Raw genomic sequence first — 22,096 nt, 5'->3', positions numbered from 1 at the left:
CATATGTCGTGCGTTTGCAGGTAATGAGATTGACTATCCAACGTCGGTAGAGGTTTTTAGATGATAGCATAGTAGCGACGGGACCCTCATTAATATAGATGAGATCTGTCATTAATGAGGATGGAATTTGAAGCGATCGCACGAATACCCAGCGAGAGTTGCAATTATGCTGTGATAGGATGACGTTGGGTCGAGGCTGAGTCCAGAAAAAAGATCAAGACTAAACCTAAAGAAAGGGCCGAGAATGGACTGGATAGTCCAATTAACATATCAAGCCATTAACTACTATTTTTTAATTCCGTTCATTAATTACCATTTTTAAATGTTACACGGATAATATAAAATTATAAAAAGATTGTAAGTTTTCTACTAAAAAATAAAATAAAATATCGTTATTCATAAATTTTTGATGAATAATGTTATATTATTGTTCTAATGGCAATGGTTAAGCATTAACAAATATATATTTTTTTTAATAGTTAAGTGTTACATTTTATTTTTAATATTTAAATAATTTATTAATTAATAATTAACATATTATATTTTTAATTAATTAATTATATTTAAATATTAAAAATAAGATGCTTTTAATATTTCATGCTTAATCTGAAACGCAGCGTTCATTTTTACTTCATTCGCCGGCTTATATGAAGAAAGAGCTAGCTTCCTGGTTGGCTAGTGACCGTAGAGAATTCAGATGGAGGGTCCTTCCCAAACGAGGTAAACTAGGGTTTACCTTTCGATCGAGTGCTTGAAAGGTAAACCCTAGTTTGCAATTCTGTGATTGCTCAGAGTTTTAAATTTCCAATTGTTCTCCTCTATGCGCGATGCCCTCGTTTCGGACATTTGCTTTCGGATTTTGATTTGAACAATGTTATAAACAATTGAAGTCTCGTGTGTCTTCCAATGTAACGCGGTTTGTTTGCTTGCAGTCACATAGTCGCTTAATTTCTCGAGAAGAATGGGTGATGCGCCGTCTCTGTTCACTTTAAGCTTCAATGCACTTAAGATAGAAGTTATCTATGGTAATATGTTAACTTAGTATTCAGTTTTTGTTTTTTGGTTGTTTTGAATAGAATACGAAACTCGTGATGTATGGAGAGTCACAGATTCAATGTTATAAATTTAATTCTCATTTTTGTTTCAAAATCCTTTTCCAGGGGATGATCTTACTCAGGATATGTGCGAACTCCCGCCTGATTTGTTGGATAGCTTGCTGGCATCTCTGCCTCCTTTGGCTTTGCTGAAGCTGCACGAGCACATGTCAGTTCAACTGTCTCATTCTTATTTGGTTATGTATTTACAAAAGGATGACCTAATTTTGCACAAAAGAGAAGGTAATCGCTTTTTTCATGGATGAAGTGAAAACAGTTTGTGAGTTTTTTCCTTGTACATTTGGAATAGTTTGAGGAATCTTAGATACACGAGTGTGGATATAGTGTTGCTTATTTAAGTCTTATGTCTTTGTTTGCTAACTATTAATTGCTAGAGTTTATAGGTTTTTTGTTTTTTTTTCCTGTCCTCTTAACGCAAAATTTGTATTACAGTTATAGAGGGCGTGGCGACATGGGACTAACTTTGCTTCACTAAACAAGACTATTTCATAAGCCTACGAGGATCTTGTTTGGTCATTTTTTCTCTATCAGTGGCCTTAAGATGTTTGCCACTGATTATGCATTCACTAAGCCTGCTATATGTACTAGTTGAAGGCTTATAGAAGATAAGTAGGTACTGCCTATGTGTCTTCAATAATTATCACGTGGATCACAATATTCATGAAATTCTGGTTTGAGTTTTAGAAAATATTACTGCCGAACTAGTCTGAAATATAGATGTTTGTCTCTGAAACCAATCTCAGGATTCCCTGTAATGGGTCAGTAATCGGCCCAACCATAAGACGAGCTTGTTTTAATTTGATCTGGATGGGACTTTGATTGCATAATCTGCGCTTAATTGTGGACACTAAGTTTCATATGGAACTTCTTTCACTATTGCTAGTTGATAAATTGATTGATGTGGCAGAAGATGATTAGGAATGTGCTGCCTGCGCAGAAAATGCTCTACTTACACTCAAAATACAAACAAGCTTCTGGAGAATAATTATCCTTAGCTCTTAAACCGTGCAAGGCAAATAAGGGCTAAGTTTAGGAAGTTGCTTTTTACATGATGCTTTAGAGAGGGGGAAGAGCTGTCCCAGCAAGTATGCACGCGTACATAATTATGCTATGAGCTCTTCTAGATCATTATTATAGTATCAATGAGGAATTTTATAATTGTTAATTATTGTTGACATGGCTGGTCCATTGAATCCCCGGCCATCTCTCTCATCTTCAACACTCTCCAGGACCCACAAAATTGCTATTTATTCTAATGCTGGTTGTTTAGCAGTTGTTCTGTCTCTATTACATTGCAGCAGCTGTTTCCCATTTTAAATGTCTTCCTGCTCATGCATGGATTGTCCTTGGTTTGCATTAGTTAGCTCCTGACTCTATTAGCAGGCATTGACAGAGGGGCTATATCTATTTTCTTTTCTTATTTAATCATATAACATATGCTCACTTATTTTCCCTACATGATGTGCACATGCACAATATTATCACCCCACTGTCTGATGAAAACTCTTCATGATGGAAAAAGAGTCACTGTCATTGTGTCTCTGATCTTGGGATTAAAGAACTTCAATGGGTGCTAGTTCTTTCCCTTTTTGTTTCACGTTTATTCTTCTTCTTAGTTATTCTTTTTTCTATTCTCAAATTTGAAATTATTGGTTACACTAACTATTTTAGCAACTTGCTCCAAGTGGTCATGTCGTCATCCTTCAAATTATGTTTGATGCATGCCTGAGAAAGTTGAATTAACAAATGGTTATTTGATAATACTTCTTTGGGGTTCTTGTGAAAATTGTGCTGATTCAAAGCCTCTTGTGTTTGAGTAACTCTCATTATCAATTTTCCTGGTTTGACTACAAAAACAATAATAAAGTCAAATTCTGTGAAACTGTTTTAACATTTCAACTTAGATCTTCATTATGCAGGTCATTTAAGAATGGAGATGATGGTCAAATTGCAAATAGTTGCATCAGAAATGAGAGAAAACGCAAAAGGTTGAAAGAATAGGACATTTAGAATTGAATGATTGTAAATTCAAGGAGTCTAGTTGTAGAATTTTAAGATTAGTGGTTTAAAAAGATCAATCTTAGCATGGAATTGATTATTTTTTTCTCCAGAAATTTGAACTTTGATTTGGTATGGAGAACATTTTACGAGTCACGTTGGCCCGGTCTGACCAGAAAGAACCAAGCAGTACCTTGGCTGGCAAAACAAGGTTTAGAAGAGCATCAGCCGATGGATGACTGGCAACAGGTGTACTGGGAAACACATTTGCAGAAGTATGCCTATTTTATTTGATTGAAATATTTGATAATATCATTACTTTTTGACTGCATTCACTCAGTACTGAGCACTTTTATTATGTTGATCTGAAAAGCAGTTGCCTGGATGAAGCAGCAGAGATAGCTTTGCTCCCTTCTTTTGATGGTTGCATAAGCGAAGTAAGAGTTTCAGGTAAGGTGGCGTTTGCTTTAGGATGGTTTTGTTCTTAAAGAAAATCTTGCCAGCAATGCCTCTCTTAGCTTAGCAGTTGAAGTTTATTACTCGGAGAGTCAGATCAGTTCATTGATACTATTCACTGAACTTAATCTATCCATTCAACCTGCTTTGTTCAAGCATATAGACATATGTACATCCTGATGCATAATCAAAAGAAAGAACAGATGAACAACTAAACACAAATCAATTCTCCAATTCAATATTAATAATCAAAATCTTTTAATTATACATCTCAAAAGGATTTGTATAAACTATAGATCCTAGCTAATTAGGAAATATATCAAAGATCAAAATACTATCCTAATTAGCCATCCTAAATGGAAGTATAATTTTTCAAAAACTAATTAGGAAAGTGTTATGCATAACAATAAGTCCAACTACAAAGAAGGAATCCCACAACCCATCGAGAGACCTAGGCGAGAGACCATAAGGTTAGTCAAGTAACAGTGAGAAGTTAGTCGAGCACAGTTACTCAACTGTCAAGAGACTGGGGTGAATGACCATCTAGAGACTGTTCGAGTGGCTGGTTGAGAGGTCACTCGAGTAACCGAGAGAAGTTACTCAAGTGACTGATGAAGGTTACTTGAGTAACTTCTAGAGGATATTTGACTAACCGAGTGAGTGATAGAGTCGCTGAAACTGACTGACCTCATTGAGTGACCCTCAGAGTAACCCTTAGTTCGATTGATTGAGACCAAAGATAGATTGACCTCACTCGAGAGCCTCTCTTGATGCCTTTGAGAGACCCTTCCTCTCGGGAATTTATGAGTTACTCAATAACTTTTATTTGAAAGATTATTGTGGGCTAGCTATTCCAATATTCTTGCCTACAAATCCAAAACAAAGCTCGAAATGCCCATTGAAGATTGTGGGTCTCCCTCCACCTGTTAGTCTCCTCCCTCCCTATAAATAGGAGACTCATCCTCTAGCAAAGGTACGCTTAGAATTCTACATTCACTGCAATTCTGCAACTACATCTACTGCAATTCTACTGTATTTGCATTCTACGCACTCATCTCGAGACTGACTTAATTATTGAAGGGCCTACACGAGAGGTCACCGATGCCCCTAACTGATTTGTTCCTTGCAGGTCATTCACAAACTCTAAGATCACTCGTAGACTTTGAGGTCACTCGTAGACCACCTTGATTGAGACACTCCCGCACAAAGAAATTTATTATTGTATCTTGGCAACAACTGAAAGAAATAAACATATTCTAAAACAAATAACAAGATATATTATTAATACCTTCCAAAATGTTTCCTATCTTGTCCCCCATTGTTATGTTTAGGAGCTCGTAGAAATCGATTCAAGACTTAGATTTGCCAATCTCTCTAATCTCCTCACCCGGAAATCAAACCACAACAGAATAGATTTAACAGCAATTGAAAACAACAAAGAAATGAGAGAAAAGAACAATCAAACCATCCAAGAAGCACAGAATTATCCTGGTTCGGACTGCAAAGAGCAATCCTACATCCAGCCTTCTCTCCGAGACAAATCCACTAGAAACCAAGAGTGATTACAGCAGTACAAAGTCGCCTACTCCCTCCTGTTACAGTGCTCCCAAGTACAATGAAAATAACCAAAGAGATTTCCACCAGATCGCTCCAAGAATCACTTTTCTCACAATCTCGATCTCTTCTTTCCATCGCACTCAGCACATAAGAGGATGGCCAGTAGTCTTACAAACAGGAAAAACTGAGAATTCTCTCTCTCTCTCTACCCCTTGCCCTCTATTTATAATAGAGGGTGGATATCCCTATGAAGATATAAATATTTACAATTTCACCCCATAACTTTTACTAATTACAGTTTTGGGATACAACTTCTATTTAATACTTCATTTGCCTATACTCTAGACAACTTTAACACCCATCATTCTTATATGGTGGGAGAAAACTTGACCTCGAGTTTTGTGGCTATTCACGACCATCTAGAGGATTTGCACAATGGATGAAAATCATTGAAGCTGGAAGAGGGTGTAGCTAGAGAGAGAAGCATGACTAGTGACTAAAGGTGGCGACAATAGTTTTGTGAAATTAGGGTTTTAGTTAAAAAAATAGGATTAGGCTTTGATACCATGTAGAAGCTAAAAAAATAGGGTTTTAGTTAAAAGAATGTATGTATGTATATACTTGTATCCTACTTAATAAATGGAAAGAATATTTCTGAAGATACACAAAACATCTAAGAACATATTCAAGATATATAATTGCCTAATCTAAAGATCATAATTCTCTCAGTAGTCCCGTAATGAGAAAAACCAAACAAAAACCCAAAATGACTGAAGGGTATTGTAATGTAGAAGCTCAAATTAATTTCAGCTAGTTTGAAAACTTACCAAAGCATGCTCCAGCCGTAGTTTTGGATTACTGTTCTTATTTTCATGCTGCACATCACATAATTGCTTGAGAATATTTCATTAATTAGCTTATAATGAAATAAAATTTTCATTAATTGTTGATCTTATACAATAAGACTTGTATTGGCTTACAAAAAAGATCCAAGACAAAGGAAGAAATTGATTCTATATTTGAAAGTAAATTCCAAAACATTAATTCCGCACTATGTGAAGAATACCACCATAACAGGACTATTCCACCCTGCCATTTTTCAATTGACTTGATTAATTCACCGAAACTAACTAAACCAATACCTCTATGCAATTTTGGTCAGTACAGATGCTATACTAAAGCCCATTGGTTATGAGGGGCATGCCAATCATTCAAGATGTGATTACTCGAAGTTGTCTTATCATTGCCAACGATTTGGTAGCTATGCAAGGTAAATATCATTAATGTTGCTTCTTTTTTTTTATTTGGAGTGTGGACCTATTGGAAACATGCAATTTATAGCTACTTTGGCAAACTTAATTGCATATCATGCTATGCTATGCTATTTGCCTTTATTTTTTCTTCTGATGCTTTACATAAGCTGAGGTCACATAGTAGGATAAAGACTTGATATGTTGTTGTTTAAGTATGTTCTACATACCATTTATGCATGTTCACCTGCACACCTTTTTGATTCTACTCATTCTTTTGTGTTGGTTTATAGTTGCAATCAACAATCTTCATTGTTTTCAACTGATGATACTTTTCCTCTTCTCCTTTTTTTTTTAAAAAAAAAAAAAAAAATTGTTTTGGGGAGGGTAGAGGGGGGAGGGCAAGCCCTAGTAGCAATGGTAAGGTTTCTCTTATATGATTGGAAGGTCACACATTCGAGTTGTGGAAACAATCTCTTTCCAAAAAGATGCAAAAGGAAGGTTGTGTACAAATATGAACCTCACAAAGTGGGAGCCTCGTGCATTTGGGATGCCTTTTTTTTGTTGGAGAGGGGGTTAAGTTGAGTTGGTCATATTTTTCTTTTGATTGATAGGTAATAGCATCATATAAATGACTGCCTTCATAAGTTAGTCATATCTTTACAATTACTTGGAGGGTTAGGCTATTGAAACATGTTTATGTATTGTGCAGATGTCTGAGACTTCAAAATGTTCTTTGCAATGCTGAAATCTGTGTAAGTTTTCCATCCTATACATATGGGAAAATGATTGTCAAGTATGGTGTATTTTTGTTCTTTTGCCTTTATTTTTCCCTTGAATCTAGTGAATAGAATTCTCTGTCAATGCTGAAGGCACGTGCACTTATTTGCCCCTTTCTATGTCCTATTGCTCTATAATTCTATGAAGCAGGAAGCTTTTTACTCCAACTCTATATATGTAGGATGTAGGCATGCCATAATAATTAATTCCATCCATTAGTCTGTTCTAAAAAAGCCTGCTTGCCTTTTCAAATATATTAGGAAGTATTTCTTGTAATCTTATACAGTTTTGTCTTCAAAAACTCAATCATCCTTTACAGAGATTATGAAGCATTTTTTGTCTTATTTGATAAAAGCTGCTTGCCGTTATATGTGTGTCTATTTCATATCTTTATACGAGCAATATCTCCTTTACACTATTTGGCAGAGAATGAGAATGAACACAAGTGGATGACTGGAATGATTGTAAAATTTCAGTGATCAATTAATTGTAAATCTGAGAACTAGTATTAGTAGGTATGAAAATTCAAATTTCATTTTTCTCTTGATTCAAGAAGCAAGTCCATCACATTTAATAAACGCAGAATGATGTTGGTGTCATTTACTTCTGTATTCCAATGTATTTCCTTAATATTGTTTCCAGACACTTACTGGAAATGGATAGTTGAAGCGATTGTTTTTGAATGAGTTTTCTGTTTTGCCTTTTCTTATTTTTGATTTTGTCCAATGAAGAGAATAAACTAAGCATTTCAAAAGTATTTATTATGAATTGATAAATTGACAATATTGCATGGCAGAAGCACTACATTTTCACATTACAACAAAGGAAAAACAGTTTAGTGTTTGGCCAGATCATCTGAGAAACATGTTTAGTGTTATTATATGTGCTTGGCTTGTAATTAAAAAAAGTGTTTTTAACAAAGGGAAGGTAAGGTGTATGTATTGCATCCTGTTTTCAGCCCCAAAACACTCTTACTGGTTGATGATAAATACATTGTGTTTTGTAACAGTTTATCAACCAATAATATTTTTTTGGAATAGAAAGCAATGCATCTTGTCTAAAAACAAGATACATTTATTGTAGCCTAACCATTGCCCCTTTTTACAATAAAAGTAAAGGGTGCTGAAAAAAATTCTTGTTTAGTTAATATTATTTAACACGCGTAATGTTTGTAATTTTAAATATTGATTGGGATAATTTTGTTTAAAATAGTTTATTTTCTGCTTCTGCTTTTGCTTTTGCTTCACAGTAGAAGCTCAAAATATTGCTTCTACTTCACAGCAGAAAAGTAGCTTTTGTGGTTACCAAAAACATTTTCTAAATTTTGGCCAAACACCAGAAAAATACTCTGTCATAACCCTATGAATAATAAAAGGGTATTATTGTAATAGGGTAGAATAGTTTGTTAGGGATATTCTAGCAATTAGTTAGGTGCACATGGCTGCATGTGCAAGGCTGTTAGGGGACAAATATGCCTATATAAGGCTGATGTAAATGGAGGGGATGCTAGGTTGAAATTGATTAAATGAATATCAGATTCTCTCTCATTTTCTCTCTACTTCTCTCTACATCTTTCTCCCATTTCTGTCCAAATATCCCTCTTAATTTTCTCCGTAATTCTCTTCAATCTCCCCCTTCAATTCTTCTTTGTTCTTCCCCAATTCCTCTTCTAATCCATCACGAACCCTAGGTTCGTGACAAATGGTATCAGAGCATCGTTCCTTGGCGAATTTCGTTACTGATTAAGGCTAGACGGATATCGACGGCCCAGACCATTACGACCCAGACTGGTAAGCTTCCTATAGGTGTGGCTGTGGCAGTTTTGATCGGGAACTCCGTTTGGAATTCTGTGGGTGTGGCCGTTGGATCGAAAGGCACGGTGGTGCTGCAATTTTTGGGTCGAGAAGCAATTCTGACCGTTCGGGTGAGGCGAGCTGCCCACCTTGTTCGGAAGGGAATTCCGACCATTATAGAAGAATTAACCCAGAGAGAATCGAGCCCATAACCAATGACTGAAGCAACGAGCAAGTGATTTTCGTTGGTGATTTGGAGGCGACTTGGCTAGGCGGTGTTCCAGTGACTCTGGAGATCTGGAAGGTGATTAGGTGTTGGAAGGTGTTAATCTCCAAGCCAGCAAGCCCCCTCAGTTCGGAATTGGAAGGCGCAGCAGGTGAGTGTCAACTCGGATCTGAAGGAGAGCCGCGACGGACACCAATCTACTATAGGTGTCGAAGCTGACCAACGATCGATGGCGGAAAGGAACCAGTCGCAGAAGGCGATTCTAGAAACAACACCGAATTGACGGGGCGACGGAGTCGAACCATTTCAGTAGTGCAATCGGAGCCTATCGTGATCGTAATTGGATCCCGAGGACTTGTCGATCAAGGCGAACTCAAGGAGGGCAGTGGTCCTCTAGCCTGTGGTCGGTGATTGGGTGAGAAGGAGGAGTTAGCGGGAGGCGATTGTGAATCCATACCAATCGTGAGGAGAGCCTTACCACCCTCGGCTAGTCGTTACGATTGGTGTGGGAGTTCGTCGAAGGCGGTGACTCGGATGACCAAGAGGTTCACGAGTGAGTCAGACGAGGAAGGAGGAGACGCGACCATTGTCAATTGCGGTTGGTGGTTAGGCAGAACAGGTTCGGCGACTCCAGTGACCTGGAAGGTGGTTGACGTTTGGAGGTAAAGTAATCTCCAACATTGTTTTACGAAGGTGGTCCAGTGGTGGAATTGACGATTGATCAGTAGAAGTTGCTGTAATTGTGCGACTTCTCCCACTGCTACAATAAACCTGACCTTGAAGCATAACAGTGGCTGTAATTTGCCACTTGGTGGATCAATTTTAGAGGTGACTGGGTGAGGCAGTTAACAGAAGGGAAGTGTGGGGAATTATGATGGAAAGAGCTACGATTTCTTGGCCTATTTCTTTTCCAGCCAGTGAGATTTCGACTAGGAGGAGTAGTGCACGAAGGAGATCAGTGGAGCCTCAATTGCAGCAGGAGAATGCTTCATTTTCAGCTGGAATGGAGCCTCAATGGCAGCCAAAGGAGGCTGCATTTTCAGTGGGGTGTCCTACTCGTGAAGCTAGGGGAGGCAGTGCATACATGGAGCATATGAGCCTTCAATTGCAGCAGAAGAAAGCTTCCTTTTCAGTTGGAATGGAGCCTCAATGACAGCCAAAGAAGGTTGCCTTTTCAGTTGACCAGCAGCATCAAACATGGGGAAAGGATTTTGAGAAGGAGATTAGCCAAGTTGACAAGGAAACAAGAAGTGTAATACAAGAAGAGTGCAAGGAATTCAGTCGAATGTTCCGCGAGAAACTACAAGAGTTTGCAATGATACTAATTAAGAAGTATCATTACAACTTTCCGGTGGAATACTTTGATGATTATCACGGAAGTTTTAACAAAGATGAATTCCTTAAAATGGAGCAGCCGAAGGAGAAATTTAGGAGGCAAGAAGCAAATTCACTGCCTACCTCCAATACGGAGTGGAAGAAGTATGTCAGCCTAGGTGGAATGGACAAGAAAGGTGACGATAATGACAATGCTGGCAGCAATAGCGGACTTTGCGGGGGTTCAATACAAGGTGTGTGGGCAAAAGGAGAATTAAAGGAACACGTCAATTCCTTTGGAAAAGAAGTTCTCGATGGTGATGTTTTTGGGATTCTGCAACAAGAGCAGTCCAACTTTAAGGAAGAAGGGGAAGAGGAGGAGGAAGAAAAAAGTGAGGAAAAGGGATTGGAGGATGACACTCAATCAATTGACAGCCTCTCAAGCACTTTTACTAGTGCTGAAACACTTGGCCCGGTGTCAATTATTGAGCAATCGTTGGCTGGAAGTGAAGTTGCGGCATCTCCTAATGTTAATGCTCACAAACAGCCTTGGTATGAGTATTCAAGGAAAGAATACAAACCTCCATTGCTGCATTTTGAGGTTGCTGTTGATATTTCTGCAGCAAAACATGGCTGTGGGTTGAATGGGGATAGAGTAACAGCAACAATGGCTGAAGATCTGCCCTTCTTACTTGTTTTGGATGGTAATGAAGTTTTCCCTATTGAAATTCTGGGCCAATTCATACTTGGAATTGATCTTGAAAACCTAAGAATGAAGAAGAAGAGACCTAGAAGTGAAAAGAAAGAAAGGAGGATTATCCGCATAGAGAAGGTTGGAATTAGATGAAGAGCAATGGCTACTTGCGGCAAGTTCTTGAGGACAAGAACTCTCTTATGGAGGGGGGAATTGTCATGACCCTATGAATAATAAAAGAGTATTATTGTAATAGGGTAGAATAGTTTGTCAGGGATATTCTAGCAATTAGTTAGGTGCACATGGCTGCATGTGCAAGGCTGTTAGGGGACAAATATGCCTATATAAGGCTGATGTAAATGGAGGGGATGCTAGGCTGAAATTGATTAAATGAATATCTGATTCTCTCTCATTTTCTCTCTACTTCTCTCTCTCATTTCTCTCTACATCTTTCTCCCATTTCTGTCCAAATATCCCTCTTAATTTTCTCCCTAATTCTCTTCAATCTCCCCCTTCAATTCTTCTTTGTTCTTCCCCAATTCCTCTTCTAACCCATCACGAACCCTAGGTTCGTGACATACTCATAGAAACTTTTGTGGCTTCTCACTGCATGGCCAAACAAGCCATACAGATTAGCTTCCCCCTTACTCCCAAGTGGGCATGAAATTTCGTTACCATTTGGAAATGGTTTTTCAAATGATTCAGCTAGAAATTTAAGTTTAATTAACTTCAAATAGAAACTACTTTGGCTCACAGTTTGAATTGCTTTCAGAGTCCCTGCAGAGGGCATAGTTTAAGATTTTCTTTAAACATGAAGTTGTAAAAATAATTTTATTTTATTTACTGTGTGAAATAAAATGTGTGTTTTGGTATGACTAATTTCTATTTCTGTGCAGCATTTGTTAAATTCCAGTAAATTGCAACGCTTGGAATTGCGATGGATTAAGTCTAGAGTGCTAGTAAGCCTAATTCTTTTTTTATGTGCATCTATTTATTTCTCAAATTTGAACGGTGAATTTGTGAATTAGCATGAAGAGAGGAATTAGATGGTTCTTATCAAGAACTGCACAAGCATCACATTAAACAAATAGAATGAGGTAGGGATTCCAAAGCTGCTTCTCAGCCCATACGGTATATCAATTGAAGAAGTAGCTGAGAAGCAGTTGATCCGTGCTTGTGGCTAGGTTGCTAATGAACCATTTTTGTGTATGAACATTTGCTCCAATTTGCCATTTTTATCAATTCTCTTTAGCAACTCTAGGATAAAGAACTCTAGGAAATATACCTGTTTCTTCTATGCCATCTAAAGATGCCTGTCCTGCAGAATAACCAATCAGGGGCTCAGAGTGCTGTGGAAATTGATGTCATCTTTATGTTATATACTCGTCGGTAAATCACCAGTGGCCAAGATCCGTTGGAACCAGTGTAGTCAAAGGTGAGTGAGGTGCTTGCCTGGGTGTTGGGCGCCTTGTCTACCTCTAGGCAAGGTGCTTTTAATCAGGCGATGCCTATTCAAGTGCCACAGATGAGGTGATAGGCATTGAAAGTGTTTGCCTAGGTGTTAAAAAAAGGAAAAGAAGAATCAGCACTAAAAATCAGAAGAGGCATGCGTGAAGGCACTTATAAACTGGAATAGAGGAAAATAGAAGCAAATTGGGAAAAAGAAGGAACATCACCATCGATTCATTGCTATTACCCACATGATCATCTCAAGTTGCCTTCTCAATGTCTTCCCTCTTCTCTCTTTGTAGCTGGAAAGTTCACCCTGACATAGATCTCAGGGCAGCAAGTTGGAGAAGAGTCACGGGAATTTGATTAGAGCTCTCACATGCTGAGGGGTTTCTGTGAGTGATGTCACTCATTGATGAACCTGTAAGGCATGATGGCATGTGGTTTACCTTTTTGATTGTTGCTCTTTGCTAATAGGTTTGCATATTTACACAATCTCTCTGACAGACATTCATCTCTAGCGTTTCTCCCTTTAGTGTAGTGTTTGTGACTCGATGCAGCTGATACCATTCTCTCTGGAATTCTAGTCGCTGCATTCTTTGGGTTTGTAATTTAGGCTATTGATGGTTATTATATTACTGACAACCGTGTCAAGGGAGATTTGGATGGGTGTATTGTAAGCATTGAAGTAGACTGTAAGATGTGTTTATATTTGTGATTATGTTGGGAATTGTTTCTTTAATTTCTTGTATTTGTGGGTAGTTTTAATTATATGTTTGTATTTTGAATTGGTCGGCAGTTAATGGTCAGTTTTTCTCAGAATTTCTCCTCAACTGTTCTCTTCTCTCTCTCAATTTCCTCTCTTCTTCTTCTTCTTCCTTCACCCTTCTCTCTTTCTCCCTTCTCTTCTGTCCTACATCAATTACCCAATTAGTTTAGTTTTCATTCATTTTTTATTTGCTCTATAATTATAATACATTTTTAAATTTTTTTTAGTATGGTTACTACTGTTACAACAAATGGCTATGAAAATCTGTTTCATTAAGTGGAGGTGGGAAAAAATGATCCAGCCTGGAAGTCTAAGATTTTTGCAAGATCCAAAAGATGTTTTTTTATTTTAATGGTATCCACTTTTTGGTAGATCCCAAAGTTATTTGTTTGAACATTATTAGAAAAATTTTTATTTGATAGTATTTTAGATGTCTTAAAGACATCGTTCGATTACCTTTTTCATGTTAAATATATTTATTAATTTCTTGTCATTTTGGCACCTTACTCTGCTCAGGTGAGCATTTTTTGGGTTCCTAGTGACTGGGGAAAAATAATGTAACAGTGGCTTATGGATGCCTTTTGCCTCTGACTACCATGGTTGGAAGTTTGAAAGGGGGTATTCTTCCTTTTTGAGCTTTTCAAGATATCTTTTTATTATGTATATATAAAGTGTAAGGGAAGAATGAGCATCCTATAATTATTAACTTTCATTAGTATGGCTATGAACTCTGAATTTCATTGCTACTAATCTGATTCATGGTACTTATCATAAAGGAAAGAAAGATAGTTTTATTATGGTGCTTTGCAATGCCTTTTGCAAACTGATTTTTTTTTTCATCTTCATCAGCTTCTGAAATTTTGTATCATTCTTTTAAAAGTTTCAAGTGGTTCAAAGAAAATGATTGCCAAAACTTAATAGGTAAAATCTGGAATAAGTTATTTCTGAGTCTTCAAACCATTCTTATACCCCAGCAAAATTTCAGTTCTTCAGTTATAGGAGATAATAAAATAACATTTAACAGTTTCAAGCAAAGCAGAACTATGTACTGGTAGTTTTGTTTAAAGTTCCTTTTTGTCTAAAATTTCATTTGTACAAAAAAATTTGTTTAATTCAATCACTTTCTTCCCAATTGATTATTTATTCTTTAACAAGCATGTTTAATAGCCAACCTAGTTGGACTGGGGCTTGATATGTTGTTTTTGTTGTTTATGCATATTTAACAGGTTGAAGGGTTATGCCAACTTCTGAAGCAGAAAAGAGAAACGTTAAAATCACTTGAATTTGTTCACTGCAAGCTTTCTTCAACTTTTTTTAATGCAATTTGTGATTCTCTGTGCATGAAATGTCTCCCAACCCATGAAATAGAAGACTTCTCAATCAAAACATCAAGCTTTCTTGAAACCAACCCATTTTCATTGCCTGTTGGACTAGCAACTTTCTTAACATCAGGAAGGTATGTCTGCTTTTGGATTTGGTGCATCTGAATCAATGAATATTTGCTACTTTTTGTTCCTTGAGCTGGGAGTCGATGAAGTACTTTTTCTGCTGCATTTAGTCCTCTTTTTATGAAAATACAAGAATGGAGTTGCTCTGGGGCCTTGCATTTTCCTTTTTATGGGCAATTAATTCAAAGTTCCAATCTTTAACAGAGTTCCATAATGTCATAAACCGGGTAGAACATATTTACTGATGTTCCATACTAGATGACTGTCCTTACCATGGAACATGGATAACAAGATACATGGATATGACATCAAGCATGCTTTTATATATCTATTTTAAATTCTAATGTGCTAATCTTGGCCAGCTGCTCAGTAGCATTTCAAGAATCTATTGCGTCAGTATTTAATTTTGATTTTTTCCTTGCCTTCAGATTGAACTGCTTCCAGCTTAGGGGAGACATGATATGTTTTTTTTTTCTCCCTGAAGAATTAGGGGAAAGAAAAATTGCTATTTTCTAACCTTTAAGGAAATTGTAGGACATCTAAAGCATCGGGTGGCTTGTTAACTTCGTGGATATTGCATTGCAATGTACAGGAAATTTATTTATTTGTATCTTTGTCTAACTTTACTTGGTTTGCCATTCATTATGGCATCCTGTGGAGGTACACATCTCCTACATTTTTTTCTCTATATGTGGCATGAGGAAATTATGGGAGGTATATGTGATTTGACTCATGAGCTAGAACTCATGTAGCCAATCCCACATAATGGGATAAAGGGTTGGTATGAATAATAAGCTTTGTTGGAGTGCTATTTGAAGTCACGGTTCAGTTGCTGGCGATGCATTTATATATATACACTTAAACAACAACAACAACATATCAAGTCTGCATTCGTCTATGTGAGGTCGGTTACATGCTGGTCATTTGTTTAGAATTCATGTTATTTGATTGGACGAGTTTTATGCTAGTTGTTAGTTACCTAACACAAGTCTTCTCTTTTATCCAGGCTTGGAGCTAACTGTAGATAGGAATCCACAGGCAGAGTTATATATGTACAATTGTATTAAAAAAGTAATTTTAGTAATAATTAGAATGAGAACAAATTTTTGATTTTTTATTTGTCCGAGCTTCAGAGTGCCTTTGATTTCAGCACCCTATAATTCTTCTTTTATTTCTTTTTTTCGATTTTTATAAGAATAAAACTACTTTAAGTCCAAACTGCACTTGTTTTTTGCAGTTCAGGCTACAAAATGTTTTAAGTGCCCCTGAACAAAGAGTTGTTAGGGGTTAGTCTATGTGGTGATTTGGTGCGCAAATACACCATGATTGGATCATGTGATGTATAGTGGTTTTGTTGGGAGGCCTACAATCCCGGTATCACTGTCTCTGCATTTTTTGGGTATGTTTTATTTTATCAGCAGTTGGTTGTTTAATGGTTGAATAGGGCTGCCATAAAATCAGTGATGCGGTAGGAATTTTGGGGCTTAAATAACTAGTACAGCCCATCTTGGATTTCAGAGAGAGTTGTGCTACAATTTGGGTTCATGAATGGATAAAGGTAAAGGATAAAAGTCACATGCAAAGGTGAAGTACTGTATAATGCTCTCTATATTTTGCTGCTCACCAGTTATTTTTATCATGGTTGTCATGAGTTATTTTCATCTGACAACTATGATTATCTTAACTATCCAGATTCCAGAATTTGCACCTTACACTTTTCCTAAATTGTGGTCACTTCTTCACACTACATTATGCAGCACAGTTCTTCTTGGCTGAGCCCAGTTGTCATGAGCTAACTACCTGGATATGGGAACTTACCTTTTGCTTAAAATTTGTTTGACTGGAGAAAGGTGGATTTCCTGCCATTATGTGTGAATGCGCATCTCTGTATGTAGTGGCCTGAGCTTTGTATTGCCTCCGCTATATCTGGCGCCTGTATGCGGATTATCTTCATGGTTAAATGGGGAAAATAAATATTTGTTTATTTACTAGAACTCCAATCTTTTTTGGTGGGGGGTGGGGGGACATCATTTGTATTAAATGTTTGATCTCTGCTGGCTTGGTGAGATCCTGGACATATGATTGGGTGTCTTGGCTTAAGTTCATTTTGTCATGCACTTTGGGTTGTATATGAGTTAGAATGACTGCCTTAGCAACTGTGGTCTCTTCTTTGTTTTGGTGTCAGGCATTTGTCTTCATTAAGCTTCTGTGACATCCAGATCGGCCAGAATTTTGCAAGAATGGTTTTCAGCACCCTCCTTGATGCTGCATCTGGTACATCCACGCTTGATCACTCCAAAAACAATGTCAGTAATGCATATCTATCTCTTGTTTTGTTGATTTTTATAGTACTTGTGATGATTAAGAAAGTTCACTGTGATATTGCAGATTGCTGGCTGCCTTTCTTATTTCAGATGGAAATCCTTGAGTTCCTCTTTGTTGTCTTCAGGACTGGAAAAGTCATTACAGTCATTACATGTGCTCTGTCTAAGGTAAACCACTGTCAGTGTAGGGTCTCTGTGTCGTCCATCGGCAATTAACTCATGGAATTATTGTGAAGAGACGTGAAAATGTTGAACACCCATTATGCATTCTGATGTCCTTGCATATAAATCACTGCAATTTGATCGTTTAGTGTCCGAGTGCTCATCATTCATCACCCTAATGTGTTTGATTTAAAGAACACAGCTTTGTTCTAGGCTGAGTCAATTCCCAATTTTCAGAATTTATCTTCTGTTTCAAGCAACTTTTAGAACATGACACAGCTTCTTTGATTTCAGGGGTAATAATATACAAAAATACGATGTAGAGAGTCTGAAGCATGCTCTGGCTCATATACCTAACCTGGAGGCTCTTGACATAAGTGACAATGCTCTTGAGGATGACGGAATCAAGTTAGTTTTAACTACCCATTCCATTTTGAAGAATAATTATATATTCTTATCTGATTAGTTAAGTTGGTTTTACAACTTGTTCTTTGGACTTCACAGGAGTTTAATATCCTACTTTATTGAGATATCCAGAAGGCACTCCCACTTCAGTGATCTGAAAGTGGAAAATTGCGAGCTTTCATGTAATGGAGTGAGTGACCTTCTAGATGCTCTGTCTACCTTAACAGGGCCACTGGATTCTCTATCCATTGGAGGAAATGACCTTGGGAGGTTAGTCTGCCTTATATATTTGATTAGGTTTTGAGTCTTCTTGTTTCACCTTCAGGTGATCTGATATTGATATCCTCCAGCAAAGTTGGAGCACCTTTGGGAAAATTTTTAGGTACAGGTATTCGAGCACTGGTTATTGAGGATATTGGGCTTGGTTCATCTGGCTTTCTGGATCTGCAGAAAGAAATAAGAGAGAATTTAAAGCTGGCCTGCATCAATATGAGGTTAAGTTGATGGCTAGATTTATTCAGTCCTTATGCTGTAGCATATTCCTGAAATATTAACTTGCTAATTACTGATGTGCAGCAAAAACCGAGGAGGGATTGAAACTGCAAAGTTTTTGGCAACCCTCATTACATGGGCTCCAGACCTTGTTGCAGTTAATGCGGGCTATAATTTTATGCCTTTTGAGTCCTTGCTACCTGTATGCTCTGCCCTGAAAGTTGCAAAAGGTATGCATTTTAAATGTTGACTTTTTTTTTTCATTTTAATTTTTATGTGCTTTAAAAACATTTGGCTCGACAAATTTGTTAACTTTTGGATTCATGCTAAAGTTGTATGATAAACAACACGATGCCAAGTTTATCTTACTATATGGAGTCAGTTACATGAATTCTAACTTTTTGTTATTCCTATCTATGACTTTATTTTCTATAAGGCCTATATAATTAATATCAAACTTAATTGTCTTTTACCAAAGTTCTTAGAGCATGTATGGTATTGTTGTGCAGTGTTGTGCTTTGAAATTAGTGTTCAAAAGGCAATATTTGGTGAATGAGTGTGACGTTGTGCTTATTAATGTTAAAAGTAAGTATTAAATGTGGGTCCCACTATAAGTCGTTTTTCTTTTTATAAAAAGAAGGGGATCCCTTGCTTTTTCTTAAAGCAGCTTAGCTCGCTTTTTAAGAGTAGTAGTTGTGGTTTAAAAGCAAAATTGCGCTTTGCCAAACACTTCTTTTTTTAAACTTTTCTAGAAAAACAGTTGTGCTTTAAAAGCATAGCAATTCCAAACATGATTTGTCTTCCAATACCTCTTTTTCTAAATATTTATTTTATTCTACCCACTCTCCTAATAGGAATCTTTATTGGTCTTTTTCTTTTATGAACAAATTATCTTAATCGTGTCTCTCACATCGTATCTTCAATAAAAGTCACTCCAATCTTATTACAAATAAGCTCATTTATAGCTTTATACATCCATCCTAGCATTCTCATCTTGGTTACACTTATATTTTGCCCATGTTGGTACTTTGTTGCCCAACATTCAATGCCTTATTACAAAGTAGATCTTATAGTTGTTTTATAAAATTTTCTTTTTAGCTTTAATGGAATCTTATTATCCCATTAAATGCCATATGCACTTTTCCATTTTAACCATCGTGCTTTAATTCTTTGGATGCATCCTTATTAATCTCTCTATGTTTTTGGATGATTGATCCAAAATATATGAATTGGTCTTTTTTTTCTTTTTTTTTTTGTATAACTTGATCTTTCAGTTTTACCATAACATCATGTACATTTTTACTAAACTTGCATTTCATATATTAGGTTTTTTTTTTTGCTAGTGTATATATTTGTTTTGTTAAAATAAGAGAATATTGTATTATTGTTGTTGTACTATAGAATAATGGGTATATAATATATAAGGTCTTTCACTAACCTAAAAGGGTAATAAAGATAACTAAAATGGTAATAAGCTTTAGGAAGATTACGAAGAATATATAGAAGATCTATAAAATATTCCAGTAATATTCTAACATCCCTCAAACTTCAGAAGTTAGCTAAATTGAGCTTGGATATCAACTCATGAGAGCATCTGAGTAGACAAAGTAGCAGTTGCACACTGATGTAGGAAGTAGTAACAATGGCGACTAGAAGTCGCACGATAAGAGGTTGTGCCCTGACTGGAGGAGGGGACAACAGTGGTGCTGACTGGAGAGGGAAATGAGGAGTTCAATCTCTGAATCTTGTGCATTGTGCAATCATGATCTGGAGGGGTGCAACCTGTGCTGTGTGATGGCGAGGGCAACAGGCAAAGAGGTGCGAGAAGCGTGGCTGGAGAGAGTCCTTGCAGGTGAAAAGTGTGGCCGGACTAATCCCCCACCCACCCACCCAACACACACACACACACACAGAAAAAAGAAAAGAAAAGAAAATTTCTATTGCAGGAATCAGAGCATGGTGGTGTCTTGGCAACCTCCTGAAATGACCTAGAAGGCAGCCTCTCCTTAGGAGTCATGTCCTACAGAAACCTAATCATCAATAAAGCAAAATGGTTTCACTCTCCTTCCATGCAAACCTCTGGAATAAGCAAAATATTCTAACCACTCCACCAAGAGGTAACCCCCCACCCCCACCCAAAAAGAAGAAGAGCCTTGGCTGCTATTAGGTTTCTCCTTTGAGAAGCAGTGGCTCTTGTGAACCAGGGACCTTGGTAATGCATAAGCCTGACACTCTTAAACACATCAGAGCTCAGCAGCTTCTGATTTTCATACATTTGACAACCTTTATTCCCTTTCAAATCGGAAGACCAAGAATCCGGTTCCAAGCTGGGCATTGATAGATCAAAAAGTCTCCACCCAACTGGAGAAGCAAACTTTCTTCTGGACACCATCTCAGTTTTTCACATATAAGATATGTGACCTTGTGAGCCAGACATTGTCACCTGCTTATGGTTTCTGCATTGGTTACGCACTCCAAAATTCATCTTCTGGCAGACATGTAATCCTGACATTAAAAGATCTTCTAGCTTATATCAGCGTGTCTTGATTTTCTGTTGCATATGTCATAGCTTCAGCAAGTTTCTTGTTGAAATTACAGTTGTAAAACCAATCTTTGCACACATCTGCAGTCTGTTGCACATCATAGCTTCAGCAAGTTTCTTATAGTAATTACAGTTGTAAAACCAAATCCTTCCACACATCTGCAGTCCAGGCTCTTAGCTTGAGGCGTTCACCATTTGGTTATAACAAATTAATTTCCAAAATGCTTGGGAAGGGATTCTCAGATGTATTAAAGTATAACTTGCACTTCATTTCCTTGGAAACGTAGCATTAGAGGTGCATAGCCATCCTTTGTTATAGATTTTCAACATTTAGTTATTTCTTCATGAACCCTGATGTCACATAAATGTGATGGGAGAGTGTAATGGTAGAGTAGGTTATTTTATTTTCTTTTTATTTTTGTTTCCACCAAATAATCATAGGTCCAAACAGAGGGCAAATGTCTTGTAGAACCTCGAGGCTTGACTTTTTTGTGTTTGGTATTTTCAGGGAAACTTGAGCATGTGGACTTGACTGGAAATAATTGGAGTGACCAATCAGATGTTGCTTCTATGCTGGCTGAATTTCAGTTCAATGGGAAACCCATTTTTGTGCTTCCATCATTCCATTCTTCAAATGCACCATATGATGATGATCCTTAGTTCTTTCATATGTTCAATGCTTTTGAACCATGGTTATGCTGCAGGATGCCCGTTGCTGAAGCACTGTAGAGCAACAAAGTTTGTTCGACAGATTTCCTCTATCATGCTTATATCAGTAATGTCCTTTTTTACCTTTTGTAACTTGGACAGTTCAGATAACCTATCACTTGGAAGTAATGGCAGTGCTTTGGCTTTTGTATAACTTAGAATTTTCTATAATATGGATGTAACTGGAACTATCCATTTGATGCAGTAATTCTTATGATCATAGTGCAATCTAAATGCGTGGTGCTCTTACTCAGTTTATTTGGCTGTGGGGTTGATTATCTGATTAAATCCTTGTGAGCAACATAAATGACAATTACTCAGATTATCTAAGGTTCGCCACAATTTGGCCACATACAACTCTATGTTTAGCCTGATTACCTCGCATTACTGATGGCTCCTCACTAAGCTTCTATAAGCAGTTGGAAATTAATCAGGATTCATCCCAAGAAATTTATCAAATGAAATTTCTCACTGAATTCCCACAATGTGGGAAAGCTTCGAAACAGTTGACTCTCATAAAGATGCAGATACTTCTGCATGATCACTGACATTGCCTGCATTTATGTAATCATTTTTGTTGTTCTCTTGTCTTGCGGCTCGACAACTTATTTGGA

General features: G+C 37.2%; 1 protein-coding gene across 5 annotated transcripts; it reads left to right on the top strand.

Annotated features, from left to right (window-relative positions):
- The first annotated feature begins 606 nt into the window (after nt 1–606).
- Nucleotides 607–21,735, top strand: LOC127813942 (uncharacterized). 5 transcript variants are annotated; one of them, XM_052355089.1, is made up of 17 exons: nt 607–720; nt 933–1,025; nt 1,161–1,263; nt 3,020–3,103; nt 3,227–3,388; nt 3,490–3,563; nt 6,294–6,396; nt 7,089–7,131; nt 12,080–12,142; nt 14,628–14,857; nt 17,035–17,155; nt 17,238–17,341; nt 17,630–17,743; nt 17,840–18,010; nt 18,091–18,234; nt 18,317–18,462; nt 21,283–21,735. In XM_052355089.1, the coding sequence occupies exons 2-17, from the start codon at nt 962–964 to the stop codon at nt 21,432–21,434; spliced, it is 1,878 nt and encodes a 625-aa protein (XP_052211049.1). In that variant the 5' UTR covers nt 607–720; nt 933–961; the 3' UTR covers nt 21,435–21,735. The 5 variants fall into 5 exon arrangements, with proteins under 5 accessions (XP_052211049.1, XP_052211050.1, XP_052211048.1 ...); XM_052355090.1 differs by having other exon boundaries at nt 613–758; nt 3,035–3,103; XM_052355088.1 differs by having other exon boundaries at nt 613–758.
- The last annotated feature ends 361 nt before the right edge of the window (nt 21,736–22,096 follow it).

The sequence above is a fragment of the Diospyros lotus genome, chromosome 12, assembly GCF_014633365.1.
Source record: "Diospyros lotus cultivar Yz01 chromosome 12, ASM1463336v1, whole genome shotgun sequence".
In the NCBI taxonomy this organism is placed as follows: domain Eukaryota; kingdom Viridiplantae; phylum Streptophyta; class Magnoliopsida; order Ericales; family Ebenaceae; genus Diospyros; species Diospyros lotus.
The sequence above is the reverse complement of the archived record's forward strand: the minus strand, read 5'-3'. Positions and strand labels throughout refer to the sequence as shown.

Excerpts from the sequence above, each read along its gene's own strand:
- LOC127813942 (XM_052355089.1), top strand. The coding sequence starts at position 962 with ATGGGTGATGCGCCGTCTCTGTTCACTTTAAGCTTCAATGCACTTAAG. Across the intron at positions 12,143-14,627 it reads GGATTAAGTCTAGAGTGCTA|GTTGAAGGGTTATGCCAACT; the intron begins GTAAGCCTAATT and ends CATATTTAACAG. Across the intron at positions 18,463-21,282 it reads TGCCCTGAAAGTTGCAAAAG|GGAAACTTGAGCATGTGGAC; the intron begins GTATGCATTTTA and ends TGGTATTTTCAG.